The sequence below is a fragment of the Zalophus californianus genome, chromosome 7 (assembly GCF_009762305.2).
Source record: "Zalophus californianus isolate mZalCal1 chromosome 7, mZalCal1.pri.v2, whole genome shotgun sequence".
NCBI classification, from domain to species: Eukaryota; Metazoa; Chordata; class Mammalia; order Carnivora; family Otariidae; genus Zalophus; species Zalophus californianus.
In genome coordinates this window covers 114,675,750-114,701,373 of record NC_045601.1, presented here as the reverse complement: position 1 = coordinate 114,701,373, position 25,624 = coordinate 114,675,750, and the positions used below count along the sequence as shown (strand labels likewise).

The 25,624-nt window shown below is 44.0% G+C and overlaps 2 protein-coding genes across 2 annotated transcripts in view; one reads left to right on the top strand and one right to left on the bottom strand.

Annotated features, from left to right (window-relative positions):
• Positions 1-4,001: 4,001 nt before the first annotated feature.
• On the top strand, positions 4,002-18,547 carry LHFPL5 (LHFPL tetraspan subfamily member 5). Its single transcript, XM_027602883.2, has 4 exons — positions 4,002-4,688; positions 9,959-10,195; positions 16,130-16,155; positions 17,450-18,547. Exons 1-3 carry the CDS (start codon positions 4,277-4,279, stop codon positions 16,138-16,140), a joined length of 660 nt encoding a protein of 219 aa, XP_027458684.1. The 5' UTR covers positions 4,002-4,276; the 3' UTR covers positions 16,141-16,155; positions 17,450-18,547.
• A 4,011-nt stretch (positions 18,548-22,558) lies between these two features.
• Positions 22,559-25,624, bottom strand: part of SRPK1 (SRSF protein kinase 1) — a 79,898-nt gene continuing 76,832 nt past the window's right edge. The window contains 1 exon segment of the mRNA XM_027601581.2: positions 22,559-25,049. Coding sequence (XP_027457382.1) covers positions 24,865-25,049 — 185 coding nt within the window. The 3' untranslated portion in view covers positions 22,559-24,864.

Below are 25,624 nucleotides of genomic sequence, written 5' to 3'. Positions count from 1 at the left end.
CTTGGCTTTGCTGATTTTTTTTTGTTTTTTGTCTTTTTTGGTTTTGACTTTTTAAAAAAAATTTTAAAGATTTATTTCTTTATTTGAGAGAGAGAGAGAGAGAGAGAGAGAGAGAGAGAGTTGGGGGAGGGGCAGAGGCAGAGACTCTTCAAGCAGACTCCCCGCTGAGTCTCTCTCCTTACTGGAGAGGTGGTATACTCTCTGAAACTGCCATAACAAATGGCTACACACTTGGTGGCTTGAAACAACAGAAATTTGTTCTCTTACAATTCTGGAGGCCAAAAGTTGAAATCAAGGTGTCAGCAAGGCTGTGCTTTTTACAGAAGCTCTAGGGGAGAATCCATTCCATGCCTCTTCTAGCTTCTGGTGGTTACCAGTTTCCTTGGCTGAAACCACATCATTCTAGTCTCTACCTCCATGGCTATGTCACCTCTGTGTGTCTCTTAGAAGGACACTTGTTATTGGATTTAGGGCCGGCCTAGATAATCCAGTAGGAACTCATTATCTCAAAATCCTTAATTTAATTATACCTGCAAAGAACCTTTTTCTAAATAAGATAACTTTCACAGGTTCTGGGCATTAGGATATGGATCTTTGGGGGTAGATAATTATAGCACTAGAAGTTCTACCTTCCAGGAAGATTTCCCTTCCTCGCTGTCCCCAGGACTGTCCTGAGTGAGGCTGTCATGCCCCAGCAGGCCACTGCCATCTGGCCAGCACACCATCAGAACTCTCTCTGGAGTGGGAGAAGAGGCTCCACTGTCCCCCAGGACTCAAACAGCAGGGTATCACCCCCACATAGGAAGTAGGTTAAGATGCTGGTCAGCCAAAACTAAAAATAAACAATGTGACAGATGCCCACTAGAGATAGGAGTCCCCCCCACCCCTGCCTGCATCTTTTGAGTCACTGATAGTGACTCATTTCTACAGTTCTCCTGGGATATAAAACTGTTTTTGATTTATTATTTGGAGAGTAAGAGGGAGCCAAGGACTTTCTCTTAGTTCTTCCTAGTACATTAACCTTTAGCTCAAGGGTCAGGGGGCCCAGGTAAGGATTTGACCAGTTCCTGGGGAACATAGGACGGATATCAGGCCTTGCAGTTCTGTACTCTCACACCCCCTGAATCTTATTTTAATGGTCCTATGCCTTGTAGCAATGGGCCTTAAAAGATTCTTTGAGCTATAGCACATAAAGGTCTTGACTCCCTCTTTTTTTTTTAAGATTTTATTTTTAAGTAATCTGTACACCCAAAGTGGGACTCAAACTCACAACCCTGAGAACAAGAGTTGCAGATTCCTCCAACTGAGCCAGCCAGGCACCCCTTATTTTATTTCTTGAATCAATAATCTAGATATTTAAGTTTACCTTGCTTGATATTATTCAATGCCATTATAAGCAGCCACCCCACTCTGTGTTCATTAATTTCATTTTATTTATTTATTTATTTATTTATTTATTTATTTATTTATTTATTTATTTATTTATTTTTAGTAGGCTCTACACCCAGTATGGGGCTTGAACTCACAATCCCTTGACCAAGAGTCACAGGCTCTATGGACTGAACTAGCCAGGAGCCCCTTCTTTATTCCCTTCAAATCTGTTTTGACCAAAGCCACTCAGCTCCCAGAACTTGACCCTCAGAGGACATATGATCTCTGGTGTTCGCAGCTGATAATTTTATTAGCTATTTTTCCTCTGTGCTATGGGATGCTGCTTTCTCAATACTGACCATAAACAGGAATCTCAGCTAAAGCCTGGGCCTGAAGCCCTCTTTCTGGTGCCAATACTTGGATCAGTTAGGGCTCTTTGATGCCAACAGCCAAAACCTACCCTGGCTAATGAAATAAAAAGAGAAGGAAATAGAAGGATATTGGGTGGGTCACAGAGCTGAGGAAGGAACAGGGTAACCTGTCTTGGATTGGGAATCAGGGTGGCTCTGAAGCTCCCACAATAGGAGCTCATGGATAATTTGTTAAGGATGTTGCCAAGACCTGACTAAGCAATAGCTATTTTCCTTTTGTCAGTCTAACCACCAATTCAGATTCTCCAGGGTGAGACGGATGGCCTAGTTTGCGTGACCCACCCATCCTTGTCTCTAGAGTCTGCAAGCCCTGTGATTGGCTATCTCACCAGAGCCTCAGGAAGCAGGAGAGACTGCTCTCAGAGGCAGGGAAAGTTGTGCTGGGCAGGCCAAATATGGCCCCAGCCTCTGGCCTTCTCTGAGTGGGGAAAGACATAGTCCCTGCTCTAGGGAAGCTGCCAGTCCAATGGTGGAGACACAGCCTGTGCCCTCAATGACCCTCCAGTCTGATGGGAAGACTAGTCACAAAACTAAAGAGATTTAAGAGAAAGAGGAAATGTAGGTAATGGCACAGATATGTTCAAGACAGGGTTTTGGAAAAAAAAAGAAGACAGGGTTTTGGGTTTTTTTAGTTTTTTTAGTTTTCTAGAAATGACTAAAATACCCTAAAAAAGGGAAATGATTAAATAATTAAATGATTAAATGATTACATACTCTGTATCAATATATAAGCATTAAAATCAGGTTTTTGAAAAAATAGTAATATGAGAAAATATTACTGGTATAATACTAAGTGAAAAAAATTGGATACTAAATTGTCCAACTGTGTAAAGCAGTATATACAGAAGGAGGGAAATACACCAAATAAACATTTTGAGTACTTTTGTATGTGAGGCCTTGAGGCCAATACATATATTATTTTACCTAACCCTTAGATGATAGATACTATTTTTTTGAGGGAAGGAGAGGAGCAGAGGGAGAGGGACAAGCAGACTCTCCACTGAACGTGAGGCCCCACATGGGGCTTGATCTCAGAACGCTGAGATCATGACCTGAGCTGAAATCAAGAGTCAGATACTCAACCACCGATTGAGCTACCCAGGAGCCCCTGTGATAGATACTACCCTCCCCATTTTATAGATGAAGAAACTGAGGCTTGGGAAGGTTAACTCCATGGATGGTCACATAGGTAGTAAGTGGCTAACGCAATGCAGATCGGTCTGAAGCCAAAGTCTGTGTTTTTAAGATGATCTTGGCCCTCCTGAGCTACCAATGGTGGGGTTATGAGTGATTTATATTCTTTATGTAACTTTCCTGAACTGTCCTGTCTTTCTACATCAAACATGTATCTACCAGTCAGGAGAAATATATATTTTGAAAAAGAGTGTTAAAAAAGAAATGTGCAACAAAACCATATAAACAGGAGAAAGATACTGTATTGAACAAAAACATGTGTAAGGTCTGGGAGCTTCCTTTGAGGTACTTCGTAGTTGTTTGTTATCACACTATCAGTCTGCATTGCAAGTATACATATACATATATGTAAATATATCACTGTCTTTGAGGGCAGGGGCCCTGTCATTTTTATCTCTGTGGTTTTGCTTAGGGAAGATATCCTCCAACATAGGGCTTAGGACATAATACGCTCTTAGTAATTGTGGAATGAGAGAAACCGCAGAGAGGAGAAGCCGGTGACCGGAAGACACCATCAGAAAAGGTTTTACTGGACTCCAGGGGGTTGGGAGTTCTGAGAAGGCGACTAAGGAGCCAGGGAGGGGTTGAATGGGGACGGGGTGGGGGGACGACAGTGCTCGGGAGGAGGTTTTGGTTTTGAGGCAGGAATTGAGCGGGAGGAATGTGACGGCGACAGTCGCAGGCCCAGCCTCCCAATTTTTGTCGTGTTCCCCCCCCCCCCGCCTTGCGCTCAGGAGGGTGAAGGCGGGTCTCAGTTCCCTGTGGCGGGAGTGCGCGGTCGGCGGGCCGGGCGCTACCCGCACCTCCCCGGGCCGGGTCTCGGTTTCCACTCCCCGCTCCGACCGGAGTCCCGAGGCGCTGGCCGCGGTGCTGAAGCAGCGCTCTCGAAGGAGGGAGGAATGAGGGGCCGGGCCGCGGCGAAGAGGCGGAGCTCTCTGGAGCTCTAAGCTGGAAAGGGGGGGGGGGGGGGAGAGGGAGGGAGAGGGCGGCGCCAGCAAGCCTGAGACCCTGGCAGGCTGGAGAGGAGGCAGGAGACCGGAGACAGCCTGGCTAGAGCGGACAAAGGCATCTGGACAAGCCTCCCCTGAAGAAACCAAGGTTGTCTTACTGGTCTTATATATTAATCCTCTTTCTTCTACCTTGGAGGGACCCTCACCTTGTACCCTTACCTCAGCCTCCTCCCCAAACCTGGCTAAGGAGTGACCCACTCCTAGGCCTCTGTCTGCAAAGTAACTGGCTTACAGCCCACAGGATCCCAGCCCAGGGCCTACATCCTCACCATGGTGAAGTTGCTGCCTGCCCAGGAGGCAGCCAAGATCTACCATACCAACTATGTGCGCAACTCAAGGGCTGTGGGTGTGATGTGGGGCACGCTCACCATCTGCTTCTCGGTACTGGTCATGGCCCTCTTCATCCAGCCCTACTGGATCGGTGACAGTGTTAACACACCCCAGGCAGGCTACTTTGGCCTTTTCTCCTACTGTGTGGGCAACGTGCTGTCCTCTGAACTCATCTGCAAGGGTGGCCCGCTGGACTTCTCCTCCATTCCCTCTAGAGCCTTCAAGACTGCCATGTTTTTTGTGGCCTTGGCCATGTTCCTCATCATTGGCTCCATCATCTGCTTTAGCCTCTTCTTCGTCTGCAACACGGCCACTGTCTACAAGATCTGCGCATGGATGCAGCTGGCTGCAGGTGAGCAGGATTAATGGGAGGACAAGGAGGGACCCCCCCCCAGGCCACGGGGGAAGCTGCACCATTCCACCCTCTGTGGATGCTCTGGGTCTCTTACCCAGATGCTCTCCTTTACATTACATGTTTTTCAAAGATTTCATTTTTTAAGTAATCTTTACTCCCAACATGGGGCTTGAACTCACAACTCCAAGATCAAGAGTTACACACTTCACTGACTGAGCCAGCCAGGCGCCCCTCAGCTGTTCTCCTTTAGCCCAGCCCTACTTAGTATTCTGCAGAAGCTTCTAGGAGTAGAGAATTTTAAAATGGCTGAGACCTAAAGGATCGTTGAGATCAAATTGTTCAACCCCATCATCTTGCAGATGGGAACTGAGGTCCAGAGAGGGGAAGTGACTCACCCAGGAGGACACAGCTAGTTGATAGAAGGTGTCCTGACTCCCAGGCCCCCACATCAGAGGTTGTTGTTGCTCTGGGAAGGAAAAAGAAGGAAGCTTCCATGGTCGGCCATGTGGGAATAGGATCCAAAACGGGGCAAAATAGTCAAGCACATCCTAAATGTCTCCATCTCCCACTCTAGGCATTTGTTCTTTCTCCTTTAAGGATCCACAGATCCCTGCCCTCACTCCTTCCCTCCCACCCCAATTGCTTTCAGGGAGATTCTAAGGTCAGTCATTGATTTGGAGTGCTATGCTGTGACCTTTCCCATAGAAACTTGCATTTAAGTTCCCTCTTTCACGGTGGAGTGAAAGTCTTTGTTCCCTAGTTATAGGTTTCCATACTTGAGGAAATAAATGGGAGTGATATTTTGTGATGGAGGAGTAGGGTGGTGGCTAGGGTCTTTTAAAACTATGTGGGGTAGGTGGCTACTTATGGTGCCCAGAAACAAGGCCTTCCCTGTCCCTTTTTCTTTCTCCTGGCCCAGGCAGGCCTCTCAGTCCTTGGGCCAGCTGGTCCTGTTCTCTAAAGCCTTGTCCAGCAGCCCTTGGTCCTTCCCTACCCCAAGGGCCATGCACAGGCTGCCCATACTAGGAAATGTCCAGGAGCAGTGCTAGGACTGCAGACTAGAGAGAAAATCATTTTGACATTATTGGTTAGAATGAGAAGCAGTATTATCCATAACGGAGACTGAGCAAGGATCAGAATCCCAGACAACCAAACACATAGACTCAACACTCTGTCAGAGTTGGAGGGGGACCCCAGAGAACTGTAAGTACCCGCGCCAACTACAGATGAGGAATCTGGGACTGAGAAAGAGGGAAAGACTTGACCAAGGCTATAGCAGATCACCTGGCAACTAAGGACCAAGGGGAATTAAGGCAGTGGGTTCCAAGAAACTAGATGTATTCCAAAGACATTTTTTATTAGCCACACATTTACATAGGTATAATGACTTACAAAGTACTTTCATATATATCATCTGGAGAAGCCCTATCCCTACCTATATCTCCCTAGAGGGAGATATTCCTCTTATTTTATAGATAAGGCTCTTAGTGGGTAACTTGTTTTTTAGCACAGGTAGTGATGGACAGAACCTTTGATTCAAAATCTTGTACTCAGGCCACTCATCTGGCTCCAGAGCTGCCTCCCCAATCCATCTACCATCTCCCTCTCCTCTTGTCTCTCTATACATTGAGGGAGAGGCTGGGGCAAGGCTGAGGTAAATCTTGGTGAGCAGTGGGGAGTAGGAAGGGGAATGAAGATTTGGCAGTTTTGTGACAAAGAGGAGTAGAATGGACCCTGGTTTGCTTACCAGCTGGTCCTCCATATCAGAGCTATGGAATGCTAGAAACACAACCATTCCTCTCATTCTCCACACTGTCCCCTCCCACAGCCTCCTGCAACAGGTACCATTTGGTGAACAGGCAGTGCTTGGGAAGGCCTGGGTGGGCTAGGCATCGGCAGGCCATTTGAATTAGACTCCAGGTCATGGAGCTGGAGACACTGATAGCAGAAGTGGCCAGATGCCACCCTATGAAACATTTATGTTGGGGGAGAGTGAAGGTGGTGTCATGTTCCATTCTTTAGTGTAGGGGAATGGAAGATGAGCCAAAGGGAGGGATGAAGAGGTCTATGTGCTCTGCAGACAGCAGCTGGGACATGCATCCATTTGAAGATGCCTAAACCAGTTAGTTTAACCTTGCCAAGAAGCCTGAGACCAGGGAGGGGAGCAGGAGAAAGGAAAGAGGATCGATGATGGGGGCAGTGTGGGGTGGAAGTTTAACAATGTTAATTGAGCTTCTGGATGTCAGGTGTAAGCTGTGTGTGGTTCCAGCTCCTAGAAACACAGGTAGGGCAAGTTGCTTGTCTCTCTGAGTCTTGATAACCTCATCTGTAGAATGTAGCAACAGGACCTCCTATCCCAAAGCTCTGGTGAGGATGGGATGTCTAATGCATATAAAACACCTTCTACAGTGCTTGACACATAGTAGGTGCTCAGTAAATGTGAAAACCACAAAAGCAACTTTATCAGTCAGGATGGGTGAGGTGACAACTCCCAAATCTTAGTGGCTTAAAGCAAAGCTTTATTTTTTGCTTGTGGTACATGCTCATTGAGGATCAGTTGGGGGCTTGGCTCTCACAGTTCTCTCCTGGAACCCTGGCTGATGTAGCATCAGCTGTCCTCTGGCTGTCATCATGGCAAAGCGAAAGGGAGCTCTGGAAGATCTCTCCCTAGCAGTTAAATGCTCTGGTCTGGAAATGCACACATTTCCGCTCACATTTTGTTTTCTAAGGGAACTCTTACAGCCTTGCCTAACTTGAAAAGAGGAGAGCTAGGAAGTATAATCCTACTATGTACCTGAAACATTTGTGAACACCTCTAATGACACTCATATCCTCTGAGGTTGCTTCCATTGGCTTCAGTGCCAATAATAATAGCAACAACTGACAGTAACTGGCTGTTTGCCATGAACCAGACACTGCAGTGAGCGTTTTCTCCACCTGACCACACTTAATCCTCATAACTCTGCTATGAGTCAGGCATTGTTATCCTTGTTTTACAGATGAGAGACTGGAAGTCAGAAAGGGTAAATAAACTCCCCCTTAGAGCCCTGAGACACTACAAATGGGGGTGACCCCCACTGTGCCCAGGCCCCTGGGTCAGGTGCTCACAGAGGTCCGTGGCACCCGTAGTAACAACCTGTTTCCAGGTTAGAGGCCCTGGGCTATTTTCCAGAGATGCTATGGAAGGAGAATGGGACCAAGGGGAGGAGGTGAGGAGAATGGAAAGTCCAAAAGGGCAGCTCCTTTCCACATTGAACGGTTCCCCTCCCCTACCACGGTTAAGGTGCCAAACTACTGGTCTTATACCAACTGGGGAAGGCCATAGGTTTTACCAAAGGCTCTGGAAGGGTTCCTGCTCCCCTCCCCTAAGTATCTTCCTGAAACACTTCTCATTTTGTCACTAAGTCTGAAATGTCAGCACTAAATACATTCAGCTCTTTGGAGAGGTGTGTCTGGGAGTTGAGGGAATTAACTTTGAGGTCAAAAAAGTCAGGAGCCAGGTGTTGGCTCTGCTATAGCTGGATGACTGGGCAATTCACTTGGTTTCTCTGAGACCTCAGTTTTCTAACCTGTAAAATGGGATATTAATACATGGCCTACTTCACAGAACTGTTGTCGGGATCAAGAGAAGAATGGTACATGAAATATTTTGTGACCTATAAGAGAACTATATAAATAACCTTGTCCTGTATAAAATGAAAGGAGAGTTGATATATTTAGGTGGGGAGGTGGGATTCTGATCTTTATACTTTCTCTGCATTCGTTTGATCTGCTGACCTTCCTTGCAAGCCCAAGCTGAGCCCAAGGTAGTAACTGGGTCCTGTGAGGTGCTTCTCAGGTGTTCCTGGGTGGGGCAGAGCCTTGGAACTAAAGAGCCTCCAGGCCTGTGGAAGGAGGGTGAGGAATGGGAAAGTGGCACAGATAATGGAAGGCACCCCCTGCCTACATGGTGGTTGTCCTTGGGGTTGCCTTGGTCACATTCCAGGATTATGTCACCTATCTGTGCAGTGAAGGTGGGGTGGTCATTGGTGGGAGGGCATGGCAGAAGTGAGGAGAAGGTAGGGAAAATGACATTTTTGTCTGTAAATACTAAGTCAATGGAAGCACAGGGTGGGATAATCGTAGCTAACACTCATGAAGTACTAAGTATGTGCCAGGCACTTTTCCAATATTAACCCATTTGAACCTCACTTCAATCCAAACAAGTAGGGACTGTTCATATCCCCACTTTATAGATGAGGAAACTGAGGCCAAAAAAGCTTAAGTGGCTTGCTCTGAGCCACACAGCTAGTTAGCAAAGAGCTGGGCTTGAAATCCAGGCCGACTGTGCTAGTGTTTCCCAGCTTTTCCTATTGAGAGAATTACCTGAAAGAATGTTTTTAAAAACAGGGATTCCTGAGCCCAACCTTAGCCTGGAAATCAGTATTTTAAATAAATATTAAGGGTTCTTAAATTCAGGGAAGTGTGAGCAACTGCACTTACCTGTACTGGGTCAGGATGAAGAGACCTATTTGCTTGAATGAAAGGTTCAGGAAGGAAGCAGCCAGAGATGGAGCTGGAAAACTTTGTGTATTCATTAAATCTAAGATTCCAAGTTGTAGGACATGCCATTATTCTATGTGCTGTAAAAAGAAAAAATACTTTTTCTTTTTTTTAAGTAGTCCAATGCGGGGCTTGAACTCATGACCCTGAGATTAAGACCTGAGCTGATATCAAGAGTCAGATGCTTAACCAAGTGAGCCACCCAGGTGCCCAGGAAAAATACTTCTACTCAAACCATGGCCTGAAGCTTTCTTATTATACTTATTCAGAGATATTGGAGTATGAATAATTGTACATCTTAGAAATGATGAGTTCTCTGGGCTGGGATCAGATTTTGGAGGGGTTTGAAGCCAGAGAAGGGCAAGGCTGAGGGCCTGGTAGGACCACATGGTGCTATGGCAGAATCTTCTCTGGGCTGAGGAGCTTGAAATCAGCTTTGCTAACTAGCTGTGTGGCTCAGAGCAAGCCACTTAAGCTTTTTTGGCCTCAGTTTCCTCATCCACTTTCTGCCTCTACTCCTGACCAAGAGCAAGTCACTTTAGCTCTTGGATCCTCAATTTTCTCCCCTGGGTTCTACAAGAATGATGGTAGGAGCTGCCCCATACCTCTCAAGGCTGTTAACACAAAGAGAAGGGAGGTGACAAGATGGCAGCAGTGCAAGGTGGGAGGTAGAAGCCTGAGCACACCCAGGCTGACACCATCTGCACCCCCTCCTGCCCCCTCAGCCACAGGCCTGATGATTGGCTGCCTGGTCTACCCAGATGGTTGGGACTCAAGTGAGGTGCGTCGCATGTGTGGGGAGCAGACGGGCAAGTACACACTGGGTCAGTGCACCATCCGCTGGGCCTTCATGCTGGCCATCCTCAGCATCGGAGATGCCCTCATCCTCTCCTTCCTGGCCTTTGTGCTGGGCTACCGGCAGGACAAGCTCCTTCCTGATGACTACAAGGCAGATGGAAAAGGTAACTCGCCATCCCCCAGGGAGGTGGGGTTCCTCTCAGCCAGTCACCAGAGGATTGGTCCCTGGCCAGGGGTTGGGGACAACAAGACCAATTAGACACAGCCCTTATTCCAGAGGCCAAGGGCCAGTGGGGTTTTGCAAGCCAGCGGGTGATGAGGTAATGACAGAGGCTGTCTGTGATAAAAGGGTGTCCTCCGGCCTCCCTCAAACCCCCAATCCTGTCAGGGTCTACAGGGGAGAGGACCCTGATCCAGCCTGGGGAGCTAGGGATGGCCTCCTAAGAAGGTGGCACTGAGGCTGGGTCTGGAAGTTCACTGGGGGTTTGTTTGGTGGAGAGAGGAACAACAGGTTAGCAGAGGGGCTGAGTTGTTGGGGTCGGAGGAGAAAGGCAGGTTAGGGGGCAGACGTGACAGCTCCTGGAGTACAGATGGTGGGTGCTCCCTTGAGTTGGGGAGAGAGCCTTGGGGTTCTTTGTATGCCATCCTGTCTCAATTTCCTTAGCCCAAATCCTAACCCTGAGTTTTAAGAGTCAGATGTAGCTGACCCAAAGCCCAGGCAGAGCCTTCAGCCTTTTATGACTCTTTCCCATTGACCTTTTTTCCTCCTAGGGTACTTTCTGCTCCTGTCTCTCATTAAGCTCTTCCCCTGTGTTAAAAGGGGCTTTCTTGAGGTATAAATTTTATCTCCTAGTCATACGGCAAGTCCTGTCTCACACCATTGTGAATCCCAAAATGCCTATCCAGCAGGTGGCCACTGTGAGGGGCCTGTTGCACCTCAGAGACCTCTCCAGTCACCTTTCTCCACAGTTGTCTTCACCCCATTGACCTGAACTAGAAGAAAGAGGCAAACTCCTTTGCCCCCCATGACCAAGGACCTTTCTCAGATAAGGAACTTGAAGCCTGGAAGGGAGACCTACCCAGAGGTACACAAAAAGGTGGTTGCAAGGAGGACCCGGAATTCTGGTCTTCTCTGGCTCAGCCCAGGGCCCACTTCTCCATAAGGAAGTAATCAAACATCTTGCCCTTCTTTGGAAGTGGAAGAAGAGTGACTCACACACCTAAGTTATGAAAAGCGAATTACTAGAATGAGCTGGGTCAAGGAGGAGAAGACAGAGGTATCTTTGCATTGTAGGAGGTGCCTATAGCTTCTAGGTTCTGAGAACACTTAAGGCCTGGGTTCCTTGCAAACCCCATAAAGGGAAGGGAAATGGAGCTAATATTTACTGAGCCATTTCCATGCGCAGGAGTGATGTAAGTTTTGTTCACAGGAGCCATTTTTATTTAATCTGCACAGCAACCCTGTGAGGGCAGATTGGAAATGGGGGAGTCCAGCAGCAATTTGTATGACCAGCATTTTCTCCAGGGATGGAGAGTTTCTCAGGGAGGCTTCATTTAGCAGGAGCTGCTGGAAACATTTTGTTCAGCTCTCAGCTTCAAGGCAGGGCCAACCTTAAATCTGTCTGCACACATGCAGAGAATATTTTTACATTACTCATTTGCATTCTTTCCTTTTCAGGAGGGATTCTTTCAGCTGGAAAGAAATTTTATTGACATCACTCATTCATTCATTCATTCATTCACTCAGTAGGCTCCACGCTTAGCATGGAGCACAAGGCTCACGACCCTGAGATCAATAACTGAGCTGAGATCAAGAGACAGACACTTAACCAACTGAGCCACCTAGGTGCCCCCACATAATTCTAAAGGGAAGTGCTTTCTTATGAAGTGATGGTTTTGGCCCTTTGACACTTTTCTTTACAAATCAAAATGTCAGTTTGCTCTCTTCTCCTTCCTTGTCTTTCTCTTTTCACATCCCATGCACCTGTCTTCAATCTTTTCAGATTTTTTCTCTCCATATTTTAGCTCCTTCACTATCATGCAGGATTTAGTTCATCCTTTTTTTTTTTTTTTAAGATTTTATTTATTTATTTGAGAGAGAGAATGAGAGACAGAGAGCATGAGAGGGAGGAGAGACAGAGGGAGAAGCAGACTCCCTGCTGAGCAGGGAGCCCGATGCGGGACTCGATCCCCGGACTCTAGGATCATGACCTGAGCCGAAGGCAGTCGCTCAACCAACTGAGCCACCCAGGCGCCCTAGTTCACCCTTTTATTACCTGTTAGAAAACACTCACATAATCTTTCTGAATACATCTAACTACTCAGTGAAGTAGTTATTGTCTCTCTCAAAGCACAGAATTGGATTAGGAGGGCAGAGGTTGAGTCCTAGTTCTTTCAAGTCACTTTCTTCAAGGTAAAAAGGGGGACTCCTGCTCTGCTACCTCCATTATTATGTGGCATGAATGAAACTATGAAGCAGAAATGAAACCTTGCACAAGCACATAGTTGTTGATCCACTGCTTAAGGGTTAAGGAGGCAGAGAATGAGTGGGCTTTGGATTCAGACCTGGGTTTAAAATTTGGGCTCTGACAAACCATAAGGGACTCTTAAGCATAGGAAACAAACTGAAGGTTGCCGGAGGGGTGAAGCGTGGGGGGATGGGGTAACTGGGTGATGGACATTAAGGAGGGCATGGGATGTAATGAGCACTGGGCATTATATAAGACTGATGAATCACTGACCTCTACCACTGAAATCAATAATACATTATATGTTAATTGAATTTAAATAAAAATTAAAAAAAAATAAAATTTGGGCTCCGTTGTTATCTAGCCGTGACTTTGCAGAGATTACTCAGCTTCTCTGAGTCTCAGTTTCCTCATCTGAGCCTCATTTTTATGGAGATAGGTGGCAGGTTTCTCATTTGTAAAAAATACCTACTTGAAAAAATCGTGAACAAGATAAGGCTCAGTGACAAGGTGAGGATATCTGCTCTTGTCACTGCTGTTGAAGATTGTACTGGAGGTTATAACCAGGGCAATTAGGCAAGAAAAAGAAAGAAAAGAAATCGAGTTTGGAGAGGAAGAAGTACAACTATCTCTATTAGCAGATGACATGATAGGCACATGGAAAATCCTAAATAATCCACTAAAAAACTATTAAAGCTAATGTACAACAACAGCAAGGTTGTAGGATATAAGCAGTATACAAAAATTTATTGCATTTGTATACACGAGCAATGAACAATCGGAAAATGACATTAAGAAAACAATTTCATTTATAATAGCATCAAAAAGAATAAAATACATAGAAATGTAAGAAGTGTAAGATTTGTACATGAAAATTAAAAAACATTGTTGAGAGATATTTTAAAGCCCTAAATATATGGAAACATCCATATTCATTGATGAGAAAACTTAATATATTAAGATGGCAATGCTCCCCAAACTGATCTACAGATTCAGTGCAATTCCTATCAAAATTCCAGTTGGCTTTTTGCAGAGATTGTTAAGCTGCTTCTAAAATTCATATGGAAATGCAAGGGACCCAGAATAGCCAAAACAATCGTGAAGAACAAAATTGGAGGACACTCATGTCCTGATTTGAAACTTACTACAAAGCTAGAGTAATCAAGATGGTGTGGTACTGGCATGAAGACAAACATACAGATCAATGGAATAAAATTGAGAGTCCAAAAATAAAGCCAAACATCTATGCAAAATGATTTCCTTTTTTTAAGAAAAGATTTTATTTATTTATTTTGGGAAAAAGAGAGAGCACGAGTGAGGGGGAAGGGTAGAGGGGGAGTGAGAAGCAGGTTCTCTGCTGAGCGGGGAGCCTGATGGACGTGGGGCTCAATCCTAGGACCCTGGGACCATGACCTAAGCTGAAGGCAGATGCTCAACTGACTGAGCCACCCAGGCGTCCCTGGCAAATTGATTTTCAACAAGGGTGCCAAGACCATTCAGTGGAGGGAAAGAATGGTCTTCTCAATAAATGGTGCTGGAACAACCAGATATCTATAGGCAAAAGAATGAAGTTGGATTACTCACCTCACATCATATACAAAAATTAACTCAAAATGGATTAAAGACCTAAATGTATGATGTAAAGTTATAAAAATCTTAGAAGAAAACATAGGTATAAATCTTTGTGACCGGGCCGCCTGGGTGGCTCAGTCGTTAAGCATCTGCCTTTGGCTCAGGACATGGTCCCAGGGTCCCGGGATCTAGCCCCGCATTGGGCTCCCTGCTCCACGGGAAGCCTGCTTCTCCCTCTCCCGCTCCCCCTGCTTGTGTTCCTTCTCTTGCTGTGTCTCTCTCTGTCAAATAAATAAATAAATAAATCTTAAAAAAAAAATCTTTGTGACCTTGGATTAGGCAGAGATTTCTTAGATGGGATGCCCAATACACAAGCAACCAAAGGAAAAAAATATATAAATTGGATTTCATAAAAATGAAAACTTCTGTGCTTCAAAGGACATCAACAAGAAAGTGAAAAGACAATGCAAAGATTGGGAGAAAATATTTGCAAATCATGATTCTAGTATCCAGAATATATTAGGAACTCCTACAATTTAACAAATAAAAATACAGATAACCCAATTTTTAAAGTGGGCAAAGGATTTTTTTTTAAAGATTTTATTTATTTATTTGACAGAGAGAGAGTGAGAGCAGGAACACAAGCAGGGGGAGTGGGAGAGGGAGAAGCAGGCTTCCCGTGGAGCAGGGAGCCCGATGCGGGGCTCGATCCCAGGACCCCTGGATCACGACCTGAGCCAAAGGCAGACGCTTAACCAACTGAGCCACCCAGGTGCCCCTGGGCAAAGGATTTGAATAGACATTTCTCCAAGGAAGACATCCAAATGGTCAATAAGCACATGAAAAGATAGTCATTATCATTAGTGATTAGGAAAATGCAAATCAAAACCACAATGAGCTATTATTTCACAGCCCTTAGGATAAATAAAAAATGATGAACAGTAACAGGTGTTGGTGAGCACATGGAAAAATTGGAACTCTCATACGCTGCTAGTGAAAATGCAAAATTGTGCAGTTGCTGTGGAAAACAGAAGGGCAGTTCCTCAAATGGTTAAACATACAGTTACCACGTGGCTCAGCAATTTATTCCTAGGTATGTCTGTAGGAAAACTGAAAACATGTTTGTACAATTTGTATACAACTTGTATACAAATGTTCATAGCAGCATAATAGCCAAAAAAGTGGAAACAACCCAAATGTGAATCAACTGATGACTTGGATAGATGATATGTGTATATCCATATAGAGGAATATGATTCAGCTCTAAAAAGGAATGAAGTACTGATAATTGCTACCATGTGGATGAACCTTGAAGATGTTGTAAGTGAAAGGAGCCTTGCACAAAAGAACATATGTTGTATGATCCCAATTATATAAAATGTTCAGGATAGGCAAATCCATAGAGACAGGATGTAGATTTTAGCAGTTGTTTGGAGCTGTAAAGAGGGGGAAATTGAGAGTGATTGATAATGGGCATAGGGTTTATTTTGGGGTGATGGAAATGTTCTAGAATTGGATAGCAGTGGTGGTTGCACAACCCAGTGATTATACTGACAACCCGTCAAGCTGTCACTTTAAATGAGTAAATTTTGTTAGTGAATTATGCCTCAATAAAAAAATAAAAGATAGTATGAATGATTAGGTAGTGTGTATAAGGCCCTACCAGTGCCTGCATGTTATACAGGTGATTAGTATCTCTTAGTTCTCTCCCCCTTTGGTCCTCCCAGGATCTCCAACTTTTGACATCATCCACCTGCCCACCCAGTAACAGCTCCTGTGCTCCACGTGCCCACCGACCCGGGGGGTACAGCAGTGCAAAAGACATGGCACGGGGGGTACAGCAGTGAGGGAAGAAGTCTCATTGGAACTTACCACCTGATAAGGGACGCCACATGCAATATGGAATTACAAGCTGATAAACATTATGAAAAAAAAAAAAACCTTCCTGACAGCGAATAAAAGAAATTTGATCTAGTTTGAAGAGGGAGTAGTGTGCAGGGAGTTATCCTGAAAACAAGGCTTTGTTGTAAACAAATAATGATCTCTTTCTCCTTGCAGAGGAAGTCTGAAGCAGCTGAAGTTCGGTGAGTAATTGCACTGTTGGGTGGTCTGCGTGCCTCTGGAAGAGCTGTGGCCTCCCTGTTTCCTTATTGACTCATCAGGCTGAGGGGCTGGTGGGGGGCTGGGCTGTAGGGGCTGTGGTGGGGCCTGGGAAGAGGAGCAAGGACCCTGGCAGAAGCTAGCTGGCATCTGAGACCCTTTAGTTCTACTTCTGTCTTGAGAAGTAGAAAAAAAACAGGAAGAAATAATTTAAAACAGGCAGGTGGTTTCATAAACTCATCTTTTTCTGGAGCCTGGCAAACAAGAACAGACTGTTTACAAGTCGGCATTCTAATTTGGGCCTTTATTTTCAGAAAGATTTTAAATGATTTGTAAGAAACAGAGAACTTAATAAAATAAAAAAATAAAAGTCATGGAGAGGAAAACAAATACTCCAGAAAGCTAGGCTAATAGAAATACTGTATTGAGTATTAAATTTAGCTTTATGCTTCCTGATAGCTGAGGCAAAAAGAAAAATATGATGTAACCTCTTTTAATGTCTGGTTGAAAAGGAAGCATAACATATCAATTTCCTTATTGTCTTTTAAGTTCCAAAATGTGATTTGACAAGAACAATAAGGAATACATTTTTTTTTAAGATTTTATTTATTTATTTGAGAGAGAGAGAGAATGAGAGATAGAGAGCATGAGAGGGAAGAGGGTCAGAGGGAGAAGCAGACTCCCTGCCGAGCAGGGAGCCCGATGTGGGACTCGATCCCAGGACTCCAGGATCATGACCTGAGCCGAAGGCAGTCGCTTAACCAACTGAGCCACCCGGGCGCCCAGTAAGGAATACATTAAAAAAAGGTTCCAAAATGTGATCTGACAAGAATAATAAGGAATATGTTAAAAAAAAAAAATGCTGCCTTTTATTAAAGACCTCCAGCAGGCCAGCCACTTTGTGTGGGGAGGAGGGATTATCTCCATTTCAACTATTTTAATTTTTGCAAAGTAAAAATTAATCCGATCCTTGACCACATAGGTATACTTTTCTGAATAATTAAAATTAGCATTGTCCCTCCATACTTATTAGATGATTCTCAAACTCAAATATGCATACAATCCACTCGGGGATCTTGTTAAAATGCAGATTTTGATTCAGTTGGAGTGGGGCCATAAGCTGTGTGTTTCTAACCTGCTTCTCATAATGGTCGCACTTTGAGTAGCAAACTGTTAGAGCGTATGTGAACATACATGGGGAAGCTTTTTTTGTTTGATTGGCTTTTTTAAAATGTCAGATTTTATACTCTTGCAATTTTTTTTTTTAATACCACACAGGTCAACTGTTTCCCTGACAATGGAAAATTAAGGAATCGAATTCTTCAAAGATAAAAACTTGTTCCTTCCATGCTTCTCTGTCCTTGGCTACTGTAGATGTGATGTTCTGAAGCCTTTCACCACAGGATTAGAACCTGACATTGAAACAAGGCCTCCTACTGTTTACAGAAGACTTTCAGGGGAAGCAGAACCGCAGTGATCCAGATCAGAGATACTGAGAGAGACATGGGTGGTATTCTCCTGATGGGGCCCCAGGTCTCTTCGTATCCCCTTTACATCAGTGATCACTTTATCCCCTCGAAGCCTCTCCTCTGTAAAATGAGAGGGCATTATAATGAGTCCACAGGGCATTATAATGAGTCCACATCTGGGGCCTCCCAGGTCTGCGTCTTCCACAGCCTGCCTGCCTGAGGATACATTTATTTGAAGGCACACTAGAAACTGCCACCCAGCTCTAAAAGGGCAGCTGAGGAAGGGGTTGTTAAGCGTGCTAGGCCATTTCAGGTGGAAGTTTTGGGGGTCTTTGTTTCTCCTTTCTCACATTTTGTTGTCTTATTGATGATCGGGGTGGGTAAGGAATGGAGGGGCCACCAGAACCTGAATCCTTCAGAAAGTCCTATAAAGATTGGGTGAACACAAGATCTAAAAACTCAGGAGACTAAAATGACTCTCTTCTTTGGACCCCAACATAACATTCCCTTAGTACCTACACTGACCCAATCAGAACTGGCCACTGGCTTTGAGAAATTTACTTGTGTCCAAGTAATTTGTTAGATTACATTTCTTATAAAAAAAAAAATACTCCCAATTTGGCACTCTAAATGGTGCTTCTGCCAGCCTCCAGAGGGGAACTCAGTTTAGGTGATACCTCATTGTAGCAAATGCCAAGACAAAAACAGGTTCTTTAGGCTACTTCCTGCCTGGGGATGGTGCATAGAAACCGGGTTTTGCTGATCATCCGCAGTGGATAAACCTGCCGAACAGGTGTTTTTCTCCTGGTCTTGTGCATTCACCCAGTGAAGAGAAAAAGTGGGTGCTGGTAGAGAGGAGAGGAGGTAAACACTGAACAAAACTGTATTGGATCAAACTGAGGGTTGCTGGAGTGGTGGGGGATGGGAGGGATGGGGTGGCTGGGTGATAGACATGGGGGAGGGTATGTGCTGTGGTGAGCGCTGTGAACTGTGTAGGACTGTTGAATCGCAGACCTGTACCTCTGAAACAAATAATACATTATGTTAAAAAAAAAAAAGATCGTAGGAAGGGAGCAATGAAGGGGGGGAAATCGGAAGGGGAGACGAACCATGAGAGACGATGAACTCTGAGAAACAAACTGAGGGTTCTAGAGGGGAGGGGAGTGGGGGGATGTGTTGTTAGCCTGGTGATGGGTATTAAAGAGGGCATGTTCTGCATGGAGCACTGGGTGTTATATGCAAACAATGAATCATGGAACACTACATCAAAAACTAGTGATGTAATGTACGGTGATTAACATAATAAAACTAAAAAAATACAAAAAAACCCCCCTGTATTGGATCCTGTTACTTGATCAAGGAGTAGTCACTGACACAGTAAACAGTAGGTTTCTCATTCCTGGGCCGTAAGGGATGTTTTTTTGTTTTTTTCTTTAAAGGAAACTGTCCCCAACATGGGGCTTGAACTCATAACCTAGGTGAGAGTCGTATTCTCTACTGACTGAGCCAGCCAGGTGCCCCTGTAGAGCATGCTTTTTAACCAATGCCTTGACAACCTGCCCGGTGAGGGTGGTTTCTTGTACAGTTCATATGGATTAGGAATGAGTACCCCAACACTGTCCTGTTGTTGGTAACACGAACTATTAGAATGGGGCTTAATAATCACATTATTTTCCTGTGTTGATAAAATTATTTCAGTCAAGCACTTACTTCATGCAAATCTGATGAATGACAGAATCCGACAAATTCTGTAGCTTAGTGCCTTTTCTAGTTGTATTTACTTCTCATAATTTTACTTTTTATAAGTAAATTTTCTAAAAGTCTACCTTCTAAAGATCTCTCACTAAAATAGTAACTATGGTGTTCCACAGAAGCTTCTGGGGGATTCAGGGTGCATCTGCCAACAGCCTGCACCTTGCTCTTGCCAGGAATAACATGTTTCACAAAAGCGCTTGGAGTGGGTTTACCAATGACCCGGTGCTGGGGAAGGATCTGCAAATCTGTTTATGGGTCAGATGACCTAGATGACCTTTTGCTTTATCTTCAAAGAAACTCAGAATTCAACCTCTCCAATCACAGTATTGATTTTGGTTGCTATCTAATAACTGTCTATCAGCTCAAGTGGCTTTACTTTTACATAAATTCTTAAAGGCAGGAATCTCATCTTTGAAAGTATATAGAAAATCAGTAAAATCAGCACTCCTCTAACCAAGTCGCCTTATTACTTTCTCTCTTCTGGCTTGCCTCTGCCTTGGGCTGGGCTGTTGGGACGGTTGTGATGCCCACACTTTACCAACAATGACTAGGCCTGAGCAGATATGGTCAAGAGAGGATTAATCATTTCTGAGAGGTGAAGGGGAAGGATATTTTAAATGTTTTCATTGTCTTACATCCCTGTATTAGTTACCAATTGCTGTATACATAACACATTGCCACAGAACTCAGTGGCTTAAAACGTTTTAGTTTTTGTGGGTTAGGGATCTGGCAAGGGTAGTTAAGTGCCTCTGTCTCAAGGTTTCTCACAGGGCTGCAATTAAGGTGCTGATCTGCTTCCAAGCTCAGTGGTTGTCAGCAGGACGCAGTTTCTCACTGGCAGCTGCGCTCTGGGCCTCCCCATAAGGCAACTCACATGGCGGCTTGCGTCCCCAGAAGAGCAAGAGGGGGCACAGAAGACAGCAGCCACAGCCCTTTGTAACCCAACCTCAGACGTAACACCCGTCACCACTACCTTTATCTGTTAGAACAGTCGGCAAGTCCAGCCCACCTTCAAGATGAGGGGATTATACAAGTGTGTTAATATCAGGTGGGAATCACTGGGGTACTTTTGCCTAAAGATCAAACAAGGGCCCTAATCCTCAAAACTCATCCCACTTTTGTTATCTAACCTCAAGATTTGTAGTAGCGTCCACTAATTTCCCACAGTGACGGTACTTTGCTCTACATTTACAAAATCCAAAGCAACCAGTGCACGGTCTTAAGGGCACAACTTCTAGGACATAGCTCAGTTGCGGGCAACTGGTGCGCTTGTACAACAGTCCAGTTCTGTCAAATGCAGGGCAAGGCTTGTTATTGTGTTAAGGTGGGCAGAAACTAGATCTGAATTAATGACAAGATTGTGATAAAAAAGCCTCCTCCCTTATAAGGAATGGTACAGCCAGCAACACAACTACATACTAATGTAAACTTAATTAAAACTTCCAAACACTTAAAATGATCTCAAATTTTCTGGCTTTTTAACTGGGGTATCTGTTGTCACAAGGACTTGGTGTGGATTAATATGTGTGCAGACACTTAAAGACAAATGTGTATCATACAAGCAGTTTCTAAATTCCAACTTTTTAAAAACAAGACTTTAGGGGCACCTGGATGGCTCAGTCGTTAAGCGTCTGCCTTCGGCTTGGGTCATGATCCCAGGGTCCTGGGATAGAGCCCCGCATCAGGTTCCCTGCTCGGCGGGGAGCCTGCTTCTCCCTCTCCCTCTGCCTGCCACTCTGCCTACTTGTGCTCGCTCTGACAAAATCTTAAAACAAAAACCCCCCAAGACTTTAGTGACATAAAAACAAATTTTCTCAGGAGGTCTCAAGGCTCATAGATTATATAAAAGTTTATATATTTAATCTTCATATACTTTAGACTGTGCAAGAGTTCTAGTAGTTACCAATGCCTTGCTAACTTCAAAGGCACCAAATTGGTGGGCAAAACACAAAGGACTATTCAACCTTCTCCGGTGTCATTAGGCCTTATTTTTGGAGTACATAAAATTTTTAAAAGTTTTTTATGTATTTGACAGAGAGCAGGGGAGAGCACAAGCAGGGGGAGCGGCAGGCAGAGGGAGAGGGAGAAGTGGGCTTCCAGCTGAGCAGAGAGACGATGCGAGGCTCGATCCCAGGACCGTGGGATCATGACCTGAGCCGAAGGCAGACACTTAACCAACCGAGCCACCCAGGTGCCCCAAGGTTGTTTTTATAAAGATGATACATTCTCTTCTGGTCAACACCACAGTATGTACACACTACATATGTCTTAAGCATGACGCAATTAACTAGAAGAGTTTATGCAGCTCAGGGGTGGGGAAAGACTTTCTATGAATAACACTAAAAAACACCACAAATAAAAATGAAAGGCAAATTAAAAACTGGAAAATATATGATGGAAAAACGACAAAAATACATTTTTAATACAGAACAAATCCTTACCAATAGGGAACCCCTCAAAAGAAAGCTGGGCAATGTAGCAAATAACCAGAAAATACAAATGGCCGATAAAACCCATGAAACAAGTTTCTGCTTCACTAGTCATCCAATATGCAAACTAAAACAAAGACGCTCTTGTTTTTTGGCAAACTGGCTATCGGGAATAAAACGAGCGTGTCCGTAACAGGCCCATTCAAGCACTGCTGGTCACAGCAGAACAGTCCCTAACCGTTCTCCACATCAGTTACCTGACATTTATTACAAGCCATGAAAATGTGCTTACTCTCTGGCCCAGCCATTCTATTTCAAAGAATTTACCCTAAGGAATGAATCAGACAAATCTATGAAAGCCTGTGTAGGAGGGTTTGTCATGACAGTGCCTTAGGCAGACTTCACAAATCTTTGGCATTTTGTATCTACAGTGATTGTGATTGTAATCTGAGGGGGGAGTGGTAAAAGACACACCGCAAATATTCTGGGAAAATACTAGGAGATACAGGGAATGACAACTTTCCTAAGAAACGTGCTTTGTTAATCTCACCTACCCCCAATTTAAAAGACGGAAGCAAAGCTACAAATGCCATAAAGCGGTGGCCTGTGTTCCAGCCAGTTTCACTGCCTATTTGAGTTCAAAAAGCATACTCAACCAATCCCTCCCTCCATTCTGAAGCTTGGGTCCGATCGACTTGGGCAACAAAGGAACAGAAATGCTCTGGAGACATATAGGTTATTAAATAATTTGTTTATTGTACTGCACTTATAAAGAAAACAGACAATGAACCCAGTAGAAAGAATAAAAATGCATTTGGGGTTGTAACTGACAGCGATAGAAATCCTTTAGTGAGATCGTGGCAATTTGACAGTATTATGATTAAGTTCAATAAAGGTACATGGGGTACTTGGAAGATCAAATTCTATAGCTGCCTCTTTCTACAGCTTCTAATTCATCTGGCTCCTTAAATGATAGGGGGGAAAGCCCTTATTTGGTGGGAAACCATTTCCAGAATGAAGTTATAAGATTCTCTTATTAAAATTTCTTCTCACATCAGTTGTTAAAATGGGGCCTTCTATTTTTGTTTTGGTTATTTCATTTTAATATCATCACCAGAATTCCTTAATTGTGCAATTGTTATTTTACAGTGTAGACAAGAATTCAGTTCTAGTCTGCTATTGCTTTAGAGATATATATATAGCTGAAAAGCCAAAGTGGATTAGGATTGCTGAAGGATTTTCCCTGCCGTTGTTGGATACAATCTATTTTCTTTATTCTTGATAGGTGCATAGACAGCCTCACTTAAAATTCTTTCTACAGGAACACGTCTGATTTCAGGACTACCCAATCAAGGATCCGATGAATGGCTGGCCAACAGGGTTCTACGTTTATGAGTTAAATGGATTGCATAATTGCACCACTTTTTCCTTTGCTGTTGTTGGTGGAAAAATGGCAGAATCTGGACTCCCATCTCCCATATAGAGAGTCGGCTACCTGAAAGTCTCATCAGCAGCTTTGCTAGTAGAGCCTCAAGTCGCACTTCCTTGGCTTTCTGTAAATCAGTCCTGGAGCCGTCTCCGCAGAATGCTGTAATCCCCAAGGCCCACTTGGTCCGTGCTGAACAAGTGGCTGTGACCCCAAACCTGCCCCTCTTTTGCTTTTCAATATGACTGGAGGAATATGTAATGTCTAGGGCAGGTCTAGGAGAGGCCCCTTCTAAAATAAGATACACAAAGCCTTTTCTCATAAAAAAAAAAAGCCTCAAGTACATCCCAATTATCTCAAAATTGCAGTTAAACACTTACATTATATAAAGAAATAGCAGCAGAGAATGGCTAATATTAAAACAACCAACCCCCCCCAAAAAAAACCACCCCACCCCAAAAGTGCCATCCCCCCACCCTTCCCCTTGGCTCTTTTATGCTGAGATTTCATTTAAGACCTGAAGCCTCTGAGAAAATGAGAATGGTAAAGCCACAGAAGAAAACTGCTTCAAGGTTAAATTTTGGACAAGGTAAGGAAAAAGCTGTAAATAGAAGTAGGGGACTGACTGGAAAAGAACTGGGAATTCTAGGACATTTTCTTCTTAGAGGGGAAATCTCTGAAACCCAGATCTCCTTTCTGGAGTCATCCTGAATTCTTTAATTATGGGGCAGTAAACTCAAGTGCAATGAGTAAAAGTGCCAGCCAGGGGTTAAAACAACAAAAACCAAAACAGCCAATCAAAATAACTCTGCAGTTAGGGTGACAGATGATACATAGGAAAGGACTGTTTTTGCAGAACATCTAGTTCTGAAGAAATCACTAGTCAATGGTTGTGTCTGTTTCCACCAAAAATCAGGCCAAAGATTCAAGGATCTTAGAGTTATGGGATGATGAAAGGAATTCGATAGTGCTTTGAACAGTGATAAAATGGTATCCAAATTTGGTGTTGATACAGCTCATTTAAAAAGATACTCACTTCAAAGTCATGGGACAAAATGTGAACATAGAGAACAACAGAAACAATCCAGGAAGATGATGCAGCCTGGATACAGCAAGTTTAATGTCTCTGCTGTACACAGAAGTAACACCCTTTCCCTTTCTCATCCTTATGCTGGCAATAGGAGATGCACTAGAAAATTTGACTCTTAGAGTCAATGAATAAAAGGATGAGCTCATCATCTTCATAGCTCTTTTTAAAAAGGATGCTTATAATTTAAAGGGTGTTTTAATGAAAAGACAAGGGTACAGGGTGAGAGGCTGTTTCACATTTTAGTATATTAGTCTTTGGCAGAGCCCAATCAAAGCCAAATTCACCTAGGATGCCCAATGGCTGTGGGGGAATCTCCACAGGGTCAAGTAAGCAGACCCAAATGAACATGTTGGATTAAAAAAACAAAACAAAACAAAACAAAACAAAACAAAAAACCCCACAATAACAAAAAACCTAGGAAACCCTTGAAGGAAGAGCTTCACCCTGAAAAGGGAAGAGGGAAATGCTTGGCAGGGAGGGGCGAGGGTCAGCATGTGATCTCTGCTGCGGTGCTGGGCTGGGGCTTAGGAGTTGAGCCAAGGGTGCCGGAGACAATCGGCAGCAGTGGCTCTCTTCTCGGGTATCAGCTCCAACATGGGCAGTAAGAAATCCGTGAAGCCAGCTGCCTCTTCCTGAGACCACTCATACTTCTCCACTAGAACCTCAAAAAGGCCCCAGGGTTTCAGTTTCGTGATGTGCTTCAGGTCACCTACGGTAAAGACAATACAAAAGAAACTGACCGCCACTGACAAGTGACAAGATCCTTTTGTGGAAATCCAGGAACTAATCCAGGTGCTCTATAAAGAACCAAATTTTGCCATCAGAATCTAATCCTTTTCTATTCACAAAGCTCTTCTTTAACACATTCCTTGGAAGTGTCTCCATTTTCTGTGAGGGCCTAAAATCTGAATTTGTTTGCTCCACCATTCTAGGATATTTTGTCCCAGTCAAACTGGATAAGACCTAGCAGGAACTAGGTATTCACTAAAATGAATATTAAATGCCTATATATGCAACATGGTCTCATGTGGTGTTCAAAGATAGTTTATCATCACATACCAAGAACAATTTGCCTTTTTTTTTTTTTTTTGGCTTAACAGTCTAGTAAATGTTGCTTCCAAATAAGGCAGTAATTTAAAAATAAAGAGCTAACACCATGTCCATTCTGTATAAAAGCAACAAGACTAAAACAACAAACCCCATACAGCTTTCAGATATAGCTACATCAACACTTTGTACTATTCTAAAATGTCATTCTAATTCTTGCTTCTTTGCCATAACCAT

Excerpts from the sequence above, each read along its gene's own strand:
- LHFPL5 (XM_027602883.2), top strand. The coding sequence starts at position 4,277 with ATGGTGAAGTTGCTGCCTGCCCAGGAGGCAGCCAAGATCTACCATACC. Across the intron at positions 4,689-9,958 it reads ATGGATGCAGCTGGCTGCAG|CCACAGGCCTGATGATTGGC; the intron begins GTGAGCAGGATT and ends CTGCCCCCTCAG.